Raw genomic sequence first — 20650 nt, 5'->3', positions numbered from 1 at the left:
AAGTCCTTTCTTTCCTTTTTCTTTTTTTTTTTTTTTTTTTGTATAGTGTGTACAGTTCATGTCTATGGGCATTAAAAGCCTCCTGAAGCGTAATCTTATCAAAGGGATGCATTGTTAATAAAATGTACTTAAACTTCTTATAGTTGTTCTGGTCTCATATGCACCTCTCAGCACTAGAAATGGGTTGGAATTTTATTTATATTTGTAAGTTACTAATTAACTAGAATGACCTTAAGCTTTCCAAATAAACATTTTTTTGTCAAAAATATATTTTACATTAATACTTTATAAGATGTCTTGTAAAAATAGAAGGGGACTCTAATATTTTGTGCACCATTTTTATTTAAAGAACTTAGTGTACTGATACTGAAAATCACTTTTCATTATGCAATGTTTACACGTTTAGTATTGGCATTTCAAAAGTAGATGTGAAAGTTGAATTATAAACAAAAATGACAAAAATAAACACAAAAAATCCATTTTGAAAATCAAACGAAGATTTGAATTTTGAACTCATTCAACCATAATTAATGTAAGACATGTTTAAAAAAGAAAGTTATATGTGGCAACACCCCTCCCACCCTCTGCCAAAAATACTTTCCTAATCTTCAGCTCTAGTTATAAGGCCCTGACTGTACCCTTTGGCTTATATGAAGGCATTATCTTCCTCAGAATTATCTGCTTGCCTGTGTGTTTTTAAGCACAGGTAGTTTCAGGAAACAACATCAACAAGCAGAAAGGTTCACCGATGAAGAGGAGCTACCTTCTCTTCCTGCTGCCAAGCAGGCTGCATGTTTTGTCTGGATGTGACAGTACCTGCTAAAACGTTTCCCTGCTTCCTGACGGTGAGGTTCTCCCTGTGCCCCATGTGCCTGGAGAGACAAAGGAGCCGAGCTGAGACCTCGCAGCAGGGTCTGGTGTCTCACTGAACATCAAGGAGGCACCACCAGGTATGTCACGCTCCCCATCAGCCTTGTGCTACAGGATGGCAGCCAAGCCTCAGCAGTTGTAGCTTAGAGGTAGGAAATCACACCGTGTTGCAGCCATCCACTTGGCACTGAGACCTGGACCATGTTGAAATTTAAAATGTGTTTCATGGGATGGGTTGACTTGTTTGATTGAGTTCTGTATCAGAATTCCTTATGCCTGTAACTCTTGATTTTGGATACCTTTCAAACCTTTTTAAATGAACAGGCCTTTTTAAAATGAACAACTAAGAAGTTTTATTTCAGTAACGGCAAAACAGCTCACTTTAAAAGGCTTACTGCTGGAGAAAATGCTAGTATGAGTGTATTCACTGATGAAATGCTTTGGAGAAGTTAGTTTCTAAGTTGTAAAGATACTGTGATGTTCAGCAATCAAAAAGAAAACTTTCAAATTCACTGTAACTCAAAAGAAATTAAGGTAGGAGTAAAAGTTTCTCTGGAATATCTCCATCAAAAAGCAAATAGTTACTTTGCCTAGGTTGTTCACAGAGGTTTATTTGAGATGTAGGGAAAGTGAAGTCTGATAGTCTCTTTCAGTCTTTAGACAGTGGAGTAAAGGAACATGTTTGGTGACATTTTGAGAGAAAACAGCAGTGTCCTTTAACCAGACAACACTAAACACAAATTCAACAGTCTGTGTATTTGTTTGCTTCACCTTCATAWGCCTGAACACTTCTCTCTCTACTTAAAGTCATTGCTTTTATTATCCAAAGTCTATATAAATTCTTGTTGGTTTTTCTGCGGCAGCACAGTCTTATACATTATGACAATACTGATATCTAAGTTTTATACTGTTGCTTGAGGTTCAGTATAACAATACATTTTTGTCTGCAGCTGCTTAGATTTTAAGTAGAGACTGTGATTAGCTAAAAAAGTTAAGAAGTTCATGTTACACAACAGGAGAGACAGTGCCATGGTAACACCTCCACAAACAGCTGCCCTGCTGAAAACACAGTTGCTCTTAATTCCCCACATTTCTTTGTTTAATAAATTCAAGAGGATTTGGCTTGGAATTTTAAAGGATCATTCTTCCAAGCAGAGATAAGCAGAGGAGCCAGGACCCAAATTACCAGAAATGGGAGTGGCAGCCCACTAACAGGGGCCCGTACTGTTAAAAATCTGTTGTCTGCACTCCTTCACCCACTCTGTTTTGACATGGTGGCTTTGGCTCGCTGTGGTCACAAGTCAGTGTCACTGTTAATATACAAGTGAGGAGAAAGGAGGGAGGTCCTAGGATGTTGGTGCACAGTGTACTAGGAGCAAGAGCGTAGCGTATTTAGAGAAGGCAAAGTCACCTCCAATCCTGAAGTAATGCACCATATTGAATGCAGGTGACCCTTCCATGCTAATTCTTTGGGGGAAAGCACAGCACCACCCCCCCCCATCCGACACTACCCTTCTGATAAACACCCCAAGGCACATGCTGATGCCAGGCGCTGTCCCATGCACATTTTCACAATGTATGATGGCTAGGGGTGTCCAGAGAAGTAGTATGTTCACAGAGAGGAGTATTGTAAGTAAGTGAAATAAATATATTCCTTGCATGTGACAACTTATTTGTTAAACTTGCTTGACTGCTTTCTAAATGAGTTTTTAACCTCTGCAAAGCAGGGTCGTTCTTTGTGTCAGGCTATGAAGAACTGCTATGATTTAACCTTCTACATAATATAGGCCACAAAATACTGGCCTGTAAATCTTGCATCATGCCCCTAACTTGTGATTAAACTATAGCACACATCATTCCAGTGCAAAAGTCAGTATTTTTAAACTACTCCTGAAGCAACAGCTTTGCAGAGTTAACAGAAGTAGGGCAGTGGGGCTTATGAAAGTCTTCATCAAAAAGAGAAGTTGACCATGGGTTCAGAAACTCTTATTTGTATTTTGTAACCCAAACATTGCATGGACTCAGTGGTACAGGGTACATCAAAGTCTCTTCCCCAAACAGTGCCAATTTGTTTGTGAAATATATCTCAAACTGGTCTTTCTGCCAGCTGTTTCTCTGGGTGATGAGACGGCACCTTCGTTCAAAATATCAAAGTAATACTGTGGCTGGTACAACACTGCTGACAGTTGTGGCTTGCTTGTTTCTAGCATCCCTGGGTTTTGATAGGGGTCAGATTCAACTGCAATGTGAGACGAGTATGCAAAGTTTTCAAACCAAGTCATAGGTTTTGGTGTGGATGGTTGGTCTCTCTTTTCTTTTTGATTTGGGTAAGTCCCGCGAGAATCGTGACCAGCAATCTTATCTTCTGTTGGAGTAGAAGACATTTGGCTCCACAGAGGTAATTTCTGGGCTTCAGACTTATTATCCACTGCTAGAGCATCAGGCATGCAGTCATTTATTTTCAATACTTTCTCAGAACCAATCTACAGGAGAGTCATTAAAAAAAAAAAGAAAAAAAAAATCACCCAATGAAAGAAGCTCAGGGTAAAGGAAAGGAAGTAATTACTTCAAACACTTCTAAAATTGCATGGTAAATTTTGTGAGTTGGGAGTTTTCATACAAATGAACTGAATTCGAAGGAAGAAACACAGGATGTTTGATAGAAGCTCAATTTTTGTGTGGAATTTATCGAATAGTATTTAGAGTTTTTTGGGTTTTTTTTTTTTAAGTTCAATATGATTAAATTTAATGAAGTAAGAAAAGATGTCCCTTCATTTTACAGACTTGGCCAGGGTTTTACATCTGTGCGGTTTTCGGTGTGAAACAATAGCAACTGTAGGGTGGCAGAAGATGGGGGGCTATAAGTTTTACAGATGACTCCTTCAGTGAATACTAGCAGCAAAACTGGCAGTGGTTGCGCATGTGCCAGGATGATAGAGACGTGCTCCTGGTTTTGGGACCCTTGTGCGCTGTGTAAAGGCAGTGGCTCACGGTTTGAAGGGCCTACAGGGGAAGCTGAAGGCATTGTGCCCACCCCTCCCTCCCAGCCAGAGCTGTCAGTGTGTGGCCGAGCCCCACGCAAGGGCCATCACGGGGGTCGCTCTCGCGTGCTTTACAACAACTGACAGCGTGACGGACGAGTGAGGCAGGAGGGGTGGGTAGACACAGCTCAAAGACCACAGCAAAGTGCTCAATTCTAAGGTATGGTCTGTTTTGCTCAAAGCTAGTTTTAAACAGTAATATTGGAAGAACTAGCTGTCAACATTGTCTGATTATGCTTTCATGCTTTCTTTGCAGTAGCAGACATCAGAATACAAAGTGATCACTGCAGAATCACATGAACGGAGAGTTTTCCACAAAATGATGTCAAACTATGATGTTAGATTACATTTATTTCTGTATGATGAGTGTCACTCATTTTTAAATGCAGCCAGGACAAGAAAATGATTTTTTGTGAAACTTTTCTAATCAAAGATTGGAAAAATTAAAAATATTAGATTTGTTCAGTGATCTTACCGTAAGCTCTGTAAATGAAAGCACTTTGCTCTTGTTAGGATTAGGTATTACAGGACAGCAGCACTCCTTCACCCTGGAAACAAGACAGCAAAACAAATGAGGTTTTTGTTCTCTCATCAAAGCATATTCTACCAGCAGAAGCAACTCTTAGATGTGTACAGAAACAGCAGGAGATGATGAGTGTCTCGGAAATGCCGCAAGCCAAACACTTACAATGTCCACACAGTTGGACATTCAAAGGAAAAATGAATGAGACCTTATAACAGGCTGGAAGAGACAAGCTGCAGCTGTGGTTTGTGAATTACACTAGTTACATTCTCTGTCTACAGGAGAAAAAAAATGCATTAAAACTTACCACTTTATCTTCCAGTGGCATAGAGCTGCTGCTACCAAAGGAACTATCACAAGTAGGACTAGAAGGTACAGTAAGTTTGCTGTGAAAGAAAAATACTTTAAAAAAATGTTTTCAGTTTCTCACTTGTTAAAAGTCAATACAGGCTGAGTTTCTGGGACAAAATAACATCCTAAGGTCCATGTGGGATACCAGCCACTAACCTAGCAGTGAAATTGTGTGGTCTGTGGTTTGTAAGTGGTTGCAAGATATTTTGGCTGTAAATTCTGGGACAGTCTAGTTATGTGTCTTTGGACATTGATTTCTCTTACAAAATTGAAATATCACCAGATTGCTTTTAATTTGCCCTCTGCTCGCATTGACTTCTTACCTGAAAGCAAATTATCAAGAATTAAGGCAGTGGGAATCTCACTTAACACTTGGTTTTAGGTCTTCTCTCAGATGCCAAAAAAAGAAGACAAGATTGTTACCATGAGACAAGACTGAAGTAAACTCTACTTCCAGTGTGGACAAACTGTATCAAGATAGATACTAGCAGTGTTTTTCCTCTCTTAGGATTTTATGCTGCCACAGCAATCTCAGTATTTCCTTTTGGTTGGAAGACACAGCCTTGGGCTATGTTTGCACAAACTGTTTAGGCTATTGCGAGCTGGTCCTGACTGAAAGAACTAGAGCTCTGCCCTCTCCCTGGCAGACTGCTCTAGCCACTGCCCTCAGCGTTTGTGTGTCCCTACCATGAACCACGGCAGGGCACGGGTGCAGGGCACATTCTCCTTTATTCTTCACTGGTAAATTTGGAAATGGGTCAGCCCCTCCATTGATTTCCTGTGTAGCTGTATGAATGGCTGTGCCTGTGCCAGGGAAGCCTGGAGTGGGAACAGGATCACTGGCGCAAGAGGGAGAGGAGAGGCAGAACTGCCTCTACCCGTGAGGGTATAGACACAGCCCTGGTAGCTAGTGTAAAACATGAAGTTTCCTTGCACAAGCCAATACCAAAGGGTGAACCCTTTCCTCCCTCTCGCCCTTTACCCCCACCTCAGACAAATGTTTCGAAACTAGGTGTCTCCAGCCTGGAGCACAAGTCTCGAAAGACTTGAGCCTGCTGAGTGGTATTTTCAAGGGAACAGAATTACAGGCACGTGATTTCCTGTTCTGCTTTGAAAATCAAATCTGCCCAGACTGCTCAAGCCAACAATCTCCTCTTATTGCCTTGTGAAGGAATTAACTCATTAATGGATTTAAAGAGTGATCTGAATAAACACCAAAATCAGAAATTCAAGACTCCTGATAGAAATAATCTATTTGCACACAAGTCTCTATTTTTTCCATAGATCAGAAAACTAGTTAAATACAAATAAAATTCTTTAATGCATTCTAGCAAACAGGACTCACTGGCCAAGCAGATATGCATGTATGAAGCTACTTCCAAGAAGGATATGAAATTTAAAGTTGTAAAATTCTTTCATTTCTAAAATACAAAGACATAGCTACTTAAAAGCACCAAAATGTTGTGTTGGTGTGTGCATTTTACTTCCCAGTTGGATCCTTTCTCAAAGGCATGCTACCTAGAATTAAATGTTTTCCTTTGAGAAAGGAAGATTACTCTAATCTAGCATCCTCCCATCTTTCTGCCAGGAGACAAATTATCATTGTCAATACTCACAGTTAAATGGCGTTTCTATGTGAATAAAGTTGACAATGGGAGTCTCTCCTCCACCTGTATAGGCTTTAACCACTAGTTTGTATTTTGTACTTGGCATTAGGTGTTTCACAGTGTATCTCTTTTCTTCTGGGTTTTCAATTGTGTATTTACATAGCACTGAACCATCTAAAATGAAACCAGACGTTAAAAATAAGTGCAACTGAGACCACTAGACCACTGAAATAACAGAACATTTACAAGTCACCTTCTTTGTACTATGCGCACTTTCTTCTGTGAAAGATGATGCATCCTGACTCATTGCTGCTGGGCTACACTCGCATCCCTTCTAACTGCCCTGTTCACAGCCCAGCCCATCCTGGGGCAGACAACTTCCTGTCAAACTATTCCGGCAACTATTTATTTTCATTTACTTTTACTATAGCTTTCTAAACAGAATTGATTTGGTCTTGCCCTTTTCTTTTTCTCCAAAATCCTGTAAACCCTCAACGATTAAGAAATCTCTGCCTAAAAAAAAAAAAAAAAAAAAAAAAAAATCCCTGCCCCTCTATTAGGCAACTCCAGACCCCAGGGAGAGAAGGGTTAGCTTCTTTCTCCTGTTCCCTGTCACATCCCTTATCTGCCAGCTCAGGCAAACTGAGAAGCAGCCAATCTTTGGTTTAAGTGTTTTAAGCCTTTCCTAACTGGGATTACTTGCAAAATTATGGTACTGCTATGGTTAGTTTAGTTTTGATAGGAACTACCGCATAAGCCTCCTTCAATTCAAACTAAACTTTTCAGCCTGGTACTAGTCTGATCAGCAGAGAGGATCTGAAACAGGACATGATCCACCTGTGGGAAGAGGTAAGGGGAGAAAAAAACAAAACAAAAACAACCCACTCTTGAATGTGTTGAAAACACCTGGAAATTTTAATGCATCAAAGTCATCTGGAGCAGTTCGGGGTGTGGAGCAGGAAAGTTAGAAACAAAAGATTAAATGTGGCTTTGTGCCACATCCCAGCTTAGCTCTGCTGCACAAGAAACTCCACTGTAGAGCACAGCCACGGTTATTTTCACTGTAAAGGAATTTAAGTGGGGAATTTCCACAGTGTTCCAACTTTGAGGCAAATAAAAGGCATCCCATCTGTTTCTAAAATACCCCAAATCCTAGTAAAACTGACATGCTTCCTATGAGTCTCATCCAAGTAGACCACAAACAGATGTTTCGGAAATTCATCCAGAACTCAGATGCAAGAGGCAGAAACCTGACTCCTTCTACAGTACTTGTACAGGAATCCATTCTGAAGTTAAAGGAAACTACAAATCTGAGTAATGCCAGGACTCTGCTTCTGCCCATTAGCACCTCAAGCATTAGGGAGGAAACAAAAGCAGCAAGTGTTGAAATCTGTATCTTGCCTAATGTGCCAGTTTGCCTGTCTAACGTGAACTTTCCGAGAGATTGCAGTATCAGCTACAACCACACACAGCCTTTTACCTATACCAATGACAGAACTTCCTAAGTCAGTTACCTGGAAGAACATGTTTTTTGGATTCTTTCAAACTGCAGTCCTCTTGCACAGGAGACACATAAACATGGTAACCTCTTACAAAGCCAGACTGTGACTCATTTGTGGGATAAGAATCCCAAGACAGTGTTACTGCATGGAAAGTCAGATCAATTTTTTCCACAGTAGGGTCAAGTAGAGGGGCTGGAAGAAAGGAAACTGAGGTTAAACGTGCCATTTTTCTTCAAGAATGTTTATCTTCTTACCTGAAACAATTCTAAATTCTGAAGTGGTGTTTCAGTTTAAATTCTACTTGTATTTAAAAGCTTCACACAGCCAAAGCACTCCAAAAACCTGTCAGCTTCACAAAGCACTCATGTAGTCCACATTATACACAAAGCAGTGACTGCTAATCACAGTCCTCATTTAGCTGCCCTGACTAATGCGGACTCTACCTGGTCACTGCACTAGTTAAACATCCTCTAYGTAAGCCATTTGCATTACTTTACAACTTGTACATGCTTCACCAATGATACAGAAACAACACAGCAAATGTATCTCCAGCTAGATACAGGAAAAAGCCTGTAAAATATGTTGCCAACTTACACAGCTCCTTGAGATAACCAGTCTTCTTCTCCAATAAGGAAACTGTATTAGCAACAGATCCATAGATGTGGAAGTTGTATCTCACCCCCGGCACAAAGGAAGCTAGAAAATAGTCAAACTGATTACAAAAAAGGTTATGGCTTGCTTATGGGGTTCTGCTTTTACTTAACTGCTTTAAACAGAGATCTATAACCCATTAGAAATCTTCTTTGGGTGCTGTTGCGCTATTAAGTCAACTGAAGGAAACACCAGGTAAGCCAATTCTTAGTGTACCTAATGTGAATTGAATGTATTTATTCTAGCTGAAACAGAGAATTGAGATTTTTTAAATATTTTTATTGCCCTAGAGTATTCCAGATGAGTGCACATTAGATTCTGAAAGCATCAAAGAGCAAGATAATTTCATTTCTGTTTCTGACACAAGCAAAGGTCATCTTTTGGACTGTTTGCAAATGTGTACCCATACGTAAGAATTCCATGTTATCCTCGCAGACATTCACTCCCAATCACATTACCCAAGTGCAACCCACTGAGGAACCGGATAACATTTTCTCTATTAAGACTCTCACCACACTCTCTTTCAGTGAGGAGGCAGGCTCCCACAAAAAACACCCCACGTGTTTGTATGAATTGAAGTGCAGTTTGTTTAAGGCATATTGAAATGTATTCAGTCAAATTTTGATCAAACATGTTTTATTCCAAAGTGAACTCAGCTGGCAGAGACTCGAGGAAGGCTATAATCCTGCAGTTGCAGAAGTATATCAGAATGACTTTCACACAGCCAGAAAGAATTCAGGTCTAATGGCCACCACCAGGAGAGAAACACACAACTGATGCTAAGCAAGAACTGGTGCTGAGACATGTTCTCTGTGGCACACTAAGAGCATTAAACCTCTCACTAAGCAGTGGGTGTCATATTGCCTGAGTCTAAACTTCTGATCTGTGTTATAGATAAGGCAGAGCTCTATTCTGCTTCTCTCTTGCTGAAAACAGATTTTGAACTCCTTCATTAACTAACTTCACTCTTCTCCTTCAAGACTTTACTACAGGCTACTCAAAAGAGGTTTTGCAAAATATTATGCTGATTTCCAAGAAATAGGCTCAATGGTGCTGATACATGTGTGGTGTCTAATCCAGCTACTAGGCAAAACATGATGCCACCTGCTTTCAAAGAATTACACCTGCACTGCACAGACTTCAGTATTCCGCAGCATTTGTATCCTAAATTTAATTAAGGCCCAGAGCATAAGAACAGACATCAGAAAGAAAATTGTTCTGCTTTCACCTGATCTGATCAGAGCACTGGAAGTGTGGGGCCCAAACCTCTTCCACTGAAGATCACAGGGCTGCAACATTGGAAAGTTACACCAATCGATAATGTAACTGTCRTATGTATTTCTAGGTTCCCAGGAAATAAAAATGCCATCATCTGTACCATTAACCTGGTCTTCTTTAAGATTTGAAAYGCTGAGCTCTTTTTCAGTGCCTATTAATAAATAAAACAGAGTTTATATTATTTTCTGCTATTAGACCACTGATGCATAAATGAGGGTTGATACAGTTTCTATGCTGAGCTGTTTAAACACTAATAAATCAGTTGTGTTCCTTCATTATCAGACATATAGCTCTTTCATACACTGAAAGCTGATATCTAACTATTAAGAAATTGATTGCTCAAAACCACCCAGTAGTTATATTACTATGCATTTGTACAAAGAACTGAACTGCAGAAAAATGGAGCCATAAATAGTAAGCCACAAGAGGCTAATCACGTACAGAGATTCACGCGAGTCATTGGCTGCATCTATGGCACTTGCTGCAGGACTGAGGCCTAGCTTAAGGCTGAATATGTTTTATTTAATCTGTGCAGACTCCCTGTGGAACATAGACTTTCCACTATGAGGGATGGATCAAGGCACCTCAGCTTAATTTACATACAACTACCACCTTAGAGGCCAAAAAACAATAATAATTTCCAAATAGCAACAATTTTAGTTACAAGGCCAGGTTAATTTATTCCCCCAAGATGATAAATTACCACTTCACAAAAAATAGGTGGAAACAAAACTTCTGTAATGGAAATTAAATTTAGCTGAAAATATTGCTACTGTTACCTGTAGCTCCAGGGATGATCACTACTGAAGGAAGTGAATAATTAACATTGTTCTTTGCCACAATACTGATTTTGTAAGGATGATTATCAAGGGAAATCCTTGTACTATTATAGACCGATGAAATGGAGATGTGTTCAGGCTTAGCATCCTCTTCTACTTTTTCCCAGGTTATTTCATATGAAATACTTCTTCCATTTGCTCGAAAACTTGGTGCTAGCTGGGGGAAAAGTTATGTTTGTAGTAGAAAATTTTAACACAATTACTTAGTAAATTTTGCTTTAATAAAACAGTTTACTTCTGTATAGACACAAGCACTTGCTTGCATATATGCATACAACGACTGGTTGAAATGGAAACGTACAAATCTCAGTAATGGAATTTGTCTTGTTACAATGCTTGGAAAACCATATGTATACATGTCTGAAATGCCAGGAAAACACACCATCATACAGCTGTGTATGTTCTGAAATATGTTACATATAACACTTGTGTTAAATTCTTAAAAGACATTTTCATACTGACTTGCTATTATGTACCTTTTGGGACTTACACACACAGACTTGTTAGAGTTTTGGGGAGAAGTTTCCAACTCCTTTATGTAGTTTCATTATTGTTTCTGTACCCATGTCTCACCTTCCAGAATAAGGTCACATTCCGTCCACCCAAAACTGGTGTAATTTCTCTCCAGATGTCCAGTTGCCCTGATGGAGCTGCAATAAACACAGCAAAACAAGATGTTCTAGGTGCAGAAAGGATAAACAGTTTATTTCCTCCTCTTTGAAGAGATTCAGCCCCCCAAATCTCTCTTTCCGCATGACCCCCAGGTCTTGCCAAAACTTCATCCTTTAATTTCTTGCTGTCTTCATTCTTCTGAATGAATGATTTTCTAGGGAAATGAGCCAGACATTCTTTTTTTGCTTGTAGTTCCCAGGTCCTTGTTCCCACTTCTGCACAATTTCTCAAGCCCGCATCTCCCACTGCCTGCACCGGATGAAATGCCAGAGACTGGCATGTAGGAAGACAATTGTTTAAGAAGACTTCTTCCTAAAGTTTACTTAGGATGCTTCTACTTTTATGCGTGCAACAGGCCTCTGTTTCAGCTACACAGCAAATGAGGAGCTGTAACTAGCAAATAGAGGTGGCAATCAAAGAACAGCCTTCAAGCTCTCCTTCCCAATAGACCAGACATACTTGCTTCCTCTGTTCTGATGGTTTGGGCTTCGCTCCATTCGCTCCACCTCCAGAAGTGCTTAGCTGCCCCACAGCGTACTCTAACCGTATATTCAGTGTCTGGTTGCAGTCCACCCAGGGTGATGTTGGCATACTGGAGCTGCGTGCCTGAACTGTTGTGCTGCAGAACAGATCAACAGAGCAGAGTCAGAGCTCAGATCAGTTTCGTGAGAAAGAGGCTTTTGTCTGAGGAACTAGCTTTACCTCTAGATCCTATGAATAGCAGGTTAAGCTTAACAAGGAAAACATAATTATGGAACAATGGTCAAGAAAAAAGATACAGCAAAAGATCCAAAGACTGGGACGTCCCAAGAGAGGTGTGCAAGCCTCCTTTGTGTAATGGTCTGACTAGAATCCTTTGTAATAGCCTGTAAAATGACCACTCTTTACATCAAGGCAGAGGTAATTTACTGAGACCTTATCCTCTCCCTACCTGGGTCTCTTACTCAGTTCACATAAGCAGGAAGCTGTTCTAGACATATGCACACTATCTACTGCTGCCTTTTCTTTCCATTTTTTCCCAGTCTTCCCTCCCCTTCCTCCTAAGAGTCAGGGTAAGTTCTGGTAAGGGTCAAAAAGTGAGTATGCTTTTCACCTCTCTTCTGTCTCCTGCAATGGTCAACTGCAGCGGCCATTTGATCTAACAGCTCTTAGGCAATACTGCAGACAGAACACAGGTTCTGATCTTTATAATGTCTTTTAATATGCTAGAGCCAAGCTAYCTTTGTAAGAAGAAGGTTGAAGGGAATCACAATACCTATGCAAACAGCTGATTAACCTCACTGTTTGTGAAAGAGGTGGAACAAGATGAGGACTCTACTGAAACACTCTTCTTCAAGGAATGAAAAGGATGGAAAGAAAAACTAAACTGGGGTCCATTACTAGGAACCAGACAGGCCATTGTCATGTCAATGTCAATGGTACCCAGAAAGCTCCTGGACTAGTAGCAGAAAAGCCCGCTCCTTCAACACACCTCTCTACCACTTGTTTATAAGATGATATGAGTTATAAAAACATGAGCAATTGAAACTAGTAATAGCCACAATAACAGCAATTATAAGGTCCATAAGGTCCATATGTCCAGCAAAGGACATAACTACACATGCAGAGCGGTCAGGGTAATACCTCAGCCAGCGGTGTAGGAAGCGCTAACACTAATTCATACTCAGGACAAGTGCTGCCCATGTGGATGACACGATCAATGTCGACAGAGCTTGGGAGTTTCTACCCAGAAAAGAGAGGCCTCTGCACCCTCCCAATATGTAGTGTATTCAAATTGCTGGGGAAATATTTTTTAATCCTAAGTCAGAAAGATATTTACTATGCTTTTGTGTATGAAATTCAGGTTTCATACCAGTTCTGCTTTCCCATCAGGGTGGAGCACTTCCATCTGACAAAAGCGTTCAATTCCTTTGATTCGATGTTGCCAATACAATGTGATTTCTGTATCCGTATGTTCTTCCGACAGCTGGAAAGGCGCAGAGGGATAAACTGCCAATGGAAAATACAGGTTTGTTCTTGTAAAACACATAATAAATGAAATATTTAAAGTATTTTAGTTGAGGAGTAAAAGCAAGTAAGAAATACAGTCTAAGATTTTTCTGCCTGTCTAGGAGAGGTAGATATAAATTAGTAAAAATTGATTTCAGAATGTAAACATATCCTTGTAAGTAAATGTTATACAAGTCTAAAAAAAAAAAAAAAAAAAAAAAAAAACTTGTGCTGATTTGGGGATATTTTGGAACATCACAAGCAAAAGACACAGTCAGAGACTTCCACTGCAAATCCAACAGAATTCTCCTTCCAGGGTCTGGGCGAGGGCTCAGACACAGCATAGTGAGTAACATTTGACTTCCCTGCTATGTAAGCAGTATTAAGTGAGAGCAGCAGTTCTCAAACCTTCCCAGACCATCAGCTCAATCACAAGAAATAAGACATGGCAATATGAGTGCGTAGTATGTTTATAGCTGTGGGCTGCTATGCCAGAACTTCATGGAGCATGAATTACAGTTTGAGGAATTCCAGAATCAAAGGAGTTCGTGTTTGACACAGAAAACCCCTGCTGTCATATGCAGAATTGGAAATGATGTACTTCATTTTCCTTTATTTGCTGATATCTTTTAAATAGGCAAAATTCTACAGTAAATATTTCCAGGATCAGAGAAAACATAAAGGACTTTACTGCAATCACTACTTAAAAGGTTAATCCATCATAAATATCATACATCATTTCTGTAACTTGGAACAATCATCAGAACTGGAAAAAAAAAATCATAGTAGAACTTCAGTGTTCTTAACTGTACACTGAATGTAGTCAATTTTAGCCTGATTCCCCATGAAAATTAAATTTATAATATTGTGTTGTCTCACTACAACCTGCCAGTTTACTCTCCTGCTTTCTTCCTGCTCCATTTCTTCCTCCCCCAAAGAATCAAACTATCAACTTTTAGAACTCATAGGCCACTTTGAGCCAAATTGAACAACAGCACCTAGTGAAACCCTGATGAAGGGAAGTGCTGCCAGAACCAAGGAGTTACACCACAGACTCCTGGTCCATCAGCTCGTCAGCTTCACAACCAAAGCCATGAACAGGCTGCCTATGATTTCCTCAGACAGGTAGGGGTGCAGAAGGGCCTTGGGAACGCTGTGAGGTGAATGTGGCGGGGCCAGAGGACACAAGGAGAACTGGAAATACTGCTGGAGACACAGGAAGGACCCATGTGTTTTGAGGTGGAGGAAGATCATGGGGAACTTGTGGAATCTGGGGCCTCTGTTGGGGCACACTATGATAAAGGACACAAACTAACAGGAAAAAAGGAACTATAAGCATTAGTTACTGCTTACAGAGTAACTTGTTTTATTTCACTGATGCTTGAATACTCTTCTTCCCTTACACTAGCAGAGCAGATGTTACTATCCCACATTAGCTATGCACCAAGACAGGTTAGCACCTTCCCCCCTCTCCTGACAATAGCTGCTTATCTGAATCACATCTCATTTGAAGAGGTATTATTCATTTTATTTATCTACTTTTCAAAGCAACCATCTCCATTTTATTTTGGAAAGACAGTAACATCAGTAATAAGTAGTAATAATATTCCGGAGAAAGGAATGAATTCCCAAGTTTCCTACACAGATTTTTTCTTGAATAAAAATTTTGTATCTATTGTTGCTCCCCACACTATGAACCATCTTCAGCAAAGTGAGGGATTTTGAAGCCAGAAGGGGTAATTTCAATAACTAAATTTGACCTTTGGAATGAAGCTGTTTTCTACCATTAACAGAATTTTGCAAAGCTGAAACTGAAGAGACAGCAGGTAACTATAGCACAGGGAAAGATAGCTAATAAAAACTGAGAAGGCAAAAAATCAAGGACTTCTATACTTAAATCTGCAACCAAGTATTAAAATAAGCAAGAGGACAGGGCCTTCAACAAAGAAACAGAAAAGGCCTTACTTCTGTGAGTTACATCAAAAACATCCATGGCAGTCTTCTTTCCCAGTGGGTTTTCAACAGTCAGTGTGATATTATAGACCCTCTGCTGCTTTATATCCCAAGAACATGAGCACTGCTCAGAACAATTTACTGTGCAAGAAACCAGGTTTTGGGAAAACCTATCAAAGAAGAGGGAGGGGAAAAAAAAAAAAAAAAAAAGACAGACATTTTTCCATAAGGTAGAATCAAGAAATTGCTGATGCCCAACTAGAATATAGCATCATGGAAAATAAAGCTGAAGGGGACTATGAGAGGCCACCCAGTTCTTTCCCCTAGCCCAGAGTAGGATGAATGTAGGTATTCTTACAATTAGAAGAAAGTCTTCTTTCTTCTTACTTCTTATCCTTTGGGGGATACAGCTAAATGTATCAAGGATTTCATCAGGGGCTTACAACTTTCTAAATTAGGGACTTGATATGCCAAGAATTAAACCATTCACATGGCTACAGTTAAGTTTTTAAATAAAACAGTAATTTCAGTGCATCTTCTTTTTTTTTTTCCTCATTGCCATTATAATATTTTAATGGAAGCGAATGATGCAGAGACCACGAAGGTACTATGCAATGATGACCTGTCTTCTGCTGAGACCTTCTAACAAAAGTTTGTTATGATGATATGAGGCTTTTGCCCTGTTTTATGAGCTCCCCTTTAACACCCTTTCTCTGCAGTCCCTGATGCAAGGTCCCACTTCTCTCCTAGAAATTTAGCTGCCTGTGTAGCAAGGAGTCAAGGCTCAGCTCTGATATGCCACAGCTGCATAACCTTGAAGTTACGTATATCCTGCTTGCAGAGTGTCTTCATGCCTAGCTAAAGATACCCAAACAAACTGACCAAAAAGAAGTGTTATAACACCCTGTATCAAGCAGAAGCTGGTCTGATGGATCCGCAATTTGTTATAGCTAGTCTAACTAAGAGATGAATGAGCTGGAAAGAGGCAGGCGGCTAATTGCACCATGGATAAAAAAAACATTTCCACAGATTTTAAAGAACAGAAAGAACTTGACTATTGTTCTGTATAGCACAGGCCAGAGTTAATATAACTACAAGGAGACTTACTCTTCGAACAAAGTGTGTTTTGTTGAACGATGTCCGTAGAGATAGGTGTCTCCTCCTTGGCTCCAAGTACATCTTACCGTTTTCATGTCTTGAGTTTGGCAGGAAAAATCATTAGGTATATCAGGTGGTTCTTGTTGGGGAGAAAAACAAAAAGCCAACAGCATGGCAATTAAGGCAAAAGTCATCAACATTCTCACTATATTAACAATCTACAAACAATCAATGTGTACAAAGCCTGCTTTACCACAGATGTTATTTCAATTGTACTTATTCAATGACTACTCCATAGAGGAAATCAGAACTACACCATAAGTTAATTGCATTCCAAACACTTCTGTAGAGAAGTACTTTTTGTTAAATTAATAGATTAATTAATTTAACCTGTATGGTTTTCTACATATAAAGCTTACTCCCATGCTTTGAAGGGGGGAGGGGGGGGGCTATGTTGAGTTTTACTACAAGCACACAGACAATTAAGCTGGACTCCTAAACAAATATATTTATTAAATCATTCACTTGTCATGGGATCAAGTCACCAAATGAATCTGAACATGTTTAAAAAGACAAGTTCTATTCTGTAATGTTTTCTACATGTGAGTTTACACAGCTAAAGTCAGACATTCAGCAGAGATCAGCTAGACATAACAGGACAGTGGCAACTTGCAGCAAGTTTTTTTTTCCCTTCCTCCTCCCCCCAAGTCATTCTTGACTTAATAGCAACAGGAAAAGAGAACTGAACTAAAGCATTCACTTACTACCCACAAAGAAAACTGTTTGATAGAAGCATTCCTTTTCTTCGCAAGACTCTTTACAGTACACTGTGATGTGAGACACTTCTTGATGTGCCACATTTTTCACAGTGAGCAGTCCGATTTGAGTGTTCGTGCGACTGAAATTATGAACAGCTGGCAATAAAAAGAATTCCTTAATGATTTGACCTCTCCTTCCAATGCAGCAAAGAGTGATGTCAAAGCCTTCCTCTACAATTTTTTCATCTGGAAAGATTTGTGGTCCACTGTTATTTGAAGTGTCCAGGCCTGCAAATTAACACACAATAAAGCATTTCAAAATCTGCTCAAGGTGGAATTTCAATCTGAATACATAACTGAGCATTTATACAAGCATCTGCTCATGTAATATTATCCATTCATGTACTTTCATACAGTATTCTTCTCCATCAGAGATCAATTAGATATGTAATCGTACCTAAATTTCTGTTAAATCTATTCACGTACAACATAGTTCAACAAACTATCTGAAGGAAGCCCAAATCCAGCTCACTTCCTTTTGCTTAGGGGAAACAAAGAGTGTGTGTTCAAGAACTGCCCTTGCTACTTGATACTGCCTCCTGCACCTGTGAACAGCCTGATGCTTACAGCCAAAATGCCTGCTCTTGCAGATTTTGAGCAGGGGACTGGAAACAGGCTGTGTTCTGAAGGTATGCAGAGCCCAGCTAAGAGGCGTCAACACTGCATGAATCAGGAAACTCAAACTGGAATGAGACTTCTATGGCTTTCAATGTTGGACTCCCTCCTGGATGTAAAAATTAGTGGGACTTAAAGGACTAAGTGGGGCTTTTGGACAGGTTAGAGAGAAAACATGGTCTGAAGGATTTGATGAAAGCTAGATTCATTACCTTTCAAAGAGCTCTGAATCAGGTCTTAATATGGGATTAGTTTGTGACAAGGAAACAATATTTTTGATCTCTATCCAATTTCAATTAAAAAATAAGACGTCCAGGACTGAAGTTAGTGAGACTGAAAGGGGAGCTTGCATCCCATCTCCCATTATACAAGGTGAGGGAGAAGGGCAATTTATGCGCCACGATCCAAGTATCCAAGTATCCAAGACCTGTGCTTCTTTTACAACCTCAAACTGTTGCTGACCAAACAAGAATAGCGTTCCTTTACAAAATCACTGTAATCATTTTTTTGCTGAAGCACAGTTATGTATTTGTTTAAATGACTTAAATTCMCCAGAAACCAAGTTGTTCCAGTGAGACATGTTGTAATCTGAGAAAACCTGTTACTTGCTGTATCATTTGATTACATTTTTAGTCCACCCCCTGTATGCTCTCATATAACTCACAGAAGTTCATTCCAAGTGACATAAAAAGCTGACTCGTTCCTCCCTCTCTGCTTCTTTAATACTAAGCAGAGCTATAATGTCAGGACAAAAGAAACATTCAAGCATCAGATGATGCAGTCACAGCTGTGCACTTCCTCTCCTCTCCCCCAATCTGACCCAGTGATAACCTAAGCTACAGCCAAGGCTCCTGCCTTGGGCAAAAGCTCAAGTCAAGTGAGCAGGCCAAAGCAGCCTTTAGACTTCCTCATTTCATTGCAGGATAAAAAGAGACTCCACAGAACACAAAAAAATCTACTCAAATCCAAGTTCCCGTACCACCAATGTACTGCATTGTTTTAACGTGTGAGCAAGAAAAGCTCTAAAACTTTTCACCTAACATCTAAAGACAGTCTGCAAATCAAGACAATAGTTGAAGTATTACTATTACCGCCAGCAGAAAGGAGTGAGATAGTGCTTAGAGATGAAATGGTCCAAAACAAATTATTGATTTGGTGTTCTCTCCCCTGAATTGGTCACTACCATTAAAATTACCAGCAAATTAAAATCTAGCATTGTACTGGAAAAAAATCAATATTGCAAAGTCTTATTTTACTTACCCAGGACGGTCTCCCACAGACTCCACTGACTCCAGATTTTTGATGCTTCTGCTTTACTCCTGATTCTCACCGAGTGTGACATACACTCCAAAGGTAAGTCTGAATCCCAGTTCCAATGAAGAGGCTTTCCCGATTTGTCAAGTGTGACATTATGAAACTCCTATAAACAAGGGTCAGTCAGGCAGAGCATTAAAATCACAGCAATGTGTAGATACTTGCTTTGGAATTACAATCAAACACCAAGAGAGAGAAAGCAGGCTCAAAGGAGGAAAATGCTTTTGAAAACATCCATCTTTGAAATCCACRCTGCCACATGTGATCTCATATTCTCAGAGGTCTAAGTAACTGCTTACAAATCTGCACTAGCAGTGGTGTAGCAACTGAGATGTTGGCGAGACTACTTGATAACAACATAACTGCGACTCAGGCCCTGCTTCTCAAGAACTGGACTCACTTTCAGCAGGTTACTCATGCCTGCTGTTACAGCAGTCTGCATACACATGCTGCCGTCTGGAGGTGCACCTTGTCTAAAGCTCTGGTTTATATATCTCTGGTTCTGGACTACAGCATGCATTTGCACTGACCAAGGAATTACACAGATATTATCTCATTGTAGTTCACAGAGGCTGCAGACAGTACTACCACCAGCGATAAGCAGACGAGGAAAGTACCTGCCGGTTTCCCCAAAATGCTTCACTGTTGTAATATGCACATACAAGAAACATGAAAAAAAAATATATTCAGGAGTGTTAGAGATCCAGAAAGCTAACAGGAAAAGGATGGCCTAAAGTATAAACTGGAACTGAAAAATCATGAGTGCAAAATGCTCCATAATTTGGGAAACATTTTTATATCGAATTATATAAAYGCAGACAAACAGCAAAAAAATTAAATGTTCTGCTGCTCCCTTAGAGAAAATACCTTGCAAATTCTTCTCAGCATGTACCTTCTCAGGCCTACCTGGGCCTTCTGTGGGCTGTACTAATACTCAGCCCTGCAACTCAGACTAACAAGGGCACCAAGCAGTCACACAAACAGATATGGATGAAAAGGTACCCCAAGTGTGAATCTTCCCTGGCATGAAAGTCCATAAGAAACAGGAAGAAAGGGCTCAAAACATTTATATTAATGGCCTGTAATTAAAAATACACTTCAGAACAGAGCAAATATTCAGTACTTCTAAAAGCAACCATGCCAGATTCTCAGTATAGAGATCAGTGATGCTCCAGTGAGCTGTACCAGAGCTCTGGCTCACACTGCCAACTACAGTACTGCTTTCCATCAGCAACACCTGCACTTTCATGATAGCACTACTCTGACAGGCACTCTGCAATCATTTTACAATTTAACTTCTGAATTACAGCACTGAGGAATGCAGCTGCTGCTTTTGAAGTTATATAGACTGTACATGCTTTGGCGTGAGCAGATTCAGAGTTTCATTACTGGTACGCATTCTTCAGAAYAACACAGCAACAAATGCATTCCTGTGTGGCAGTGACATCCAAAATACCCTATTTATTTTCCATGTCATGTTTATTATGAGTACCAGTACAGACTATGTTCTTGGATTTGCACAGCTCTTT

At 39.9% G+C, this 20650-nt stretch overlaps 1 protein-coding gene across 3 annotated transcripts in view; it reads right to left on the bottom strand.

Moving 5' to 3' along the window:
- Positions 1–39: 39 nt before the first annotated feature.
- The window catches only part of OSMR (oncostatin M receptor), a 34215-nt gene continuing 13604 nt past the window's right edge, over positions 40–20650 (bottom strand). For all 3 annotated transcript variants that reach the window (XM_026058150.1, XM_026058149.1, XM_026058151.1), the window contains exons 4-18: positions 19068–19227; positions 17139–17420; positions 16384–16513; positions 15289–15446; positions 13187–13323; positions 11794–11953; positions 11236–11312; positions 10603–10819; positions 9774–9974; positions 8489–8590; positions 7907–8086; positions 6402–6566; positions 4742–4820; positions 4387–4459; positions 40–3353 (exon numbers count right to left, since the gene is read on the bottom strand). In XM_026058150.1, the coding sequence (XP_025913935.1) occupies positions 2910–3353; positions 4387–4459; positions 4742–4820; positions 6402–6566; positions 7907–8086; positions 8489–8590; positions 9774–9974; positions 10603–10819; positions 11236–11312; positions 11794–11953; positions 13187–13323; positions 15289–15446; positions 16384–16513; positions 17139–17420; positions 19068–19227 (2565 nt within the window). In that variant the 3' untranslated portion in view covers positions 40–2909. The remainder of the gene's footprint in view (positions 3354–4386; positions 4460–4741; positions 4821–6401; positions 6567–7906; positions 8087–8488; positions 8591–9773; positions 9975–10602; positions 10820–11235; positions 11313–11793; positions 11954–13186; positions 13324–15288; positions 15447–16383; positions 16514–17138; positions 17421–19067; positions 19228–20650) is intronic.

The sequence above is a fragment of the Apteryx rowi genome, unplaced genomic scaffold (assembly GCF_003343035.1).
Source record: "Apteryx rowi isolate R43461 unplaced genomic scaffold, aptRow1 scaffold_143, whole genome shotgun sequence".
NCBI classification, from domain to species: domain Eukaryota; kingdom Metazoa; phylum Chordata; class Aves; order Apterygiformes; family Apterygidae; genus Apteryx; species Apteryx rowi.
Note: the sequence above shows the minus strand (reverse complement) of the source record. Positions and strands in the feature narration are given on the sequence as shown.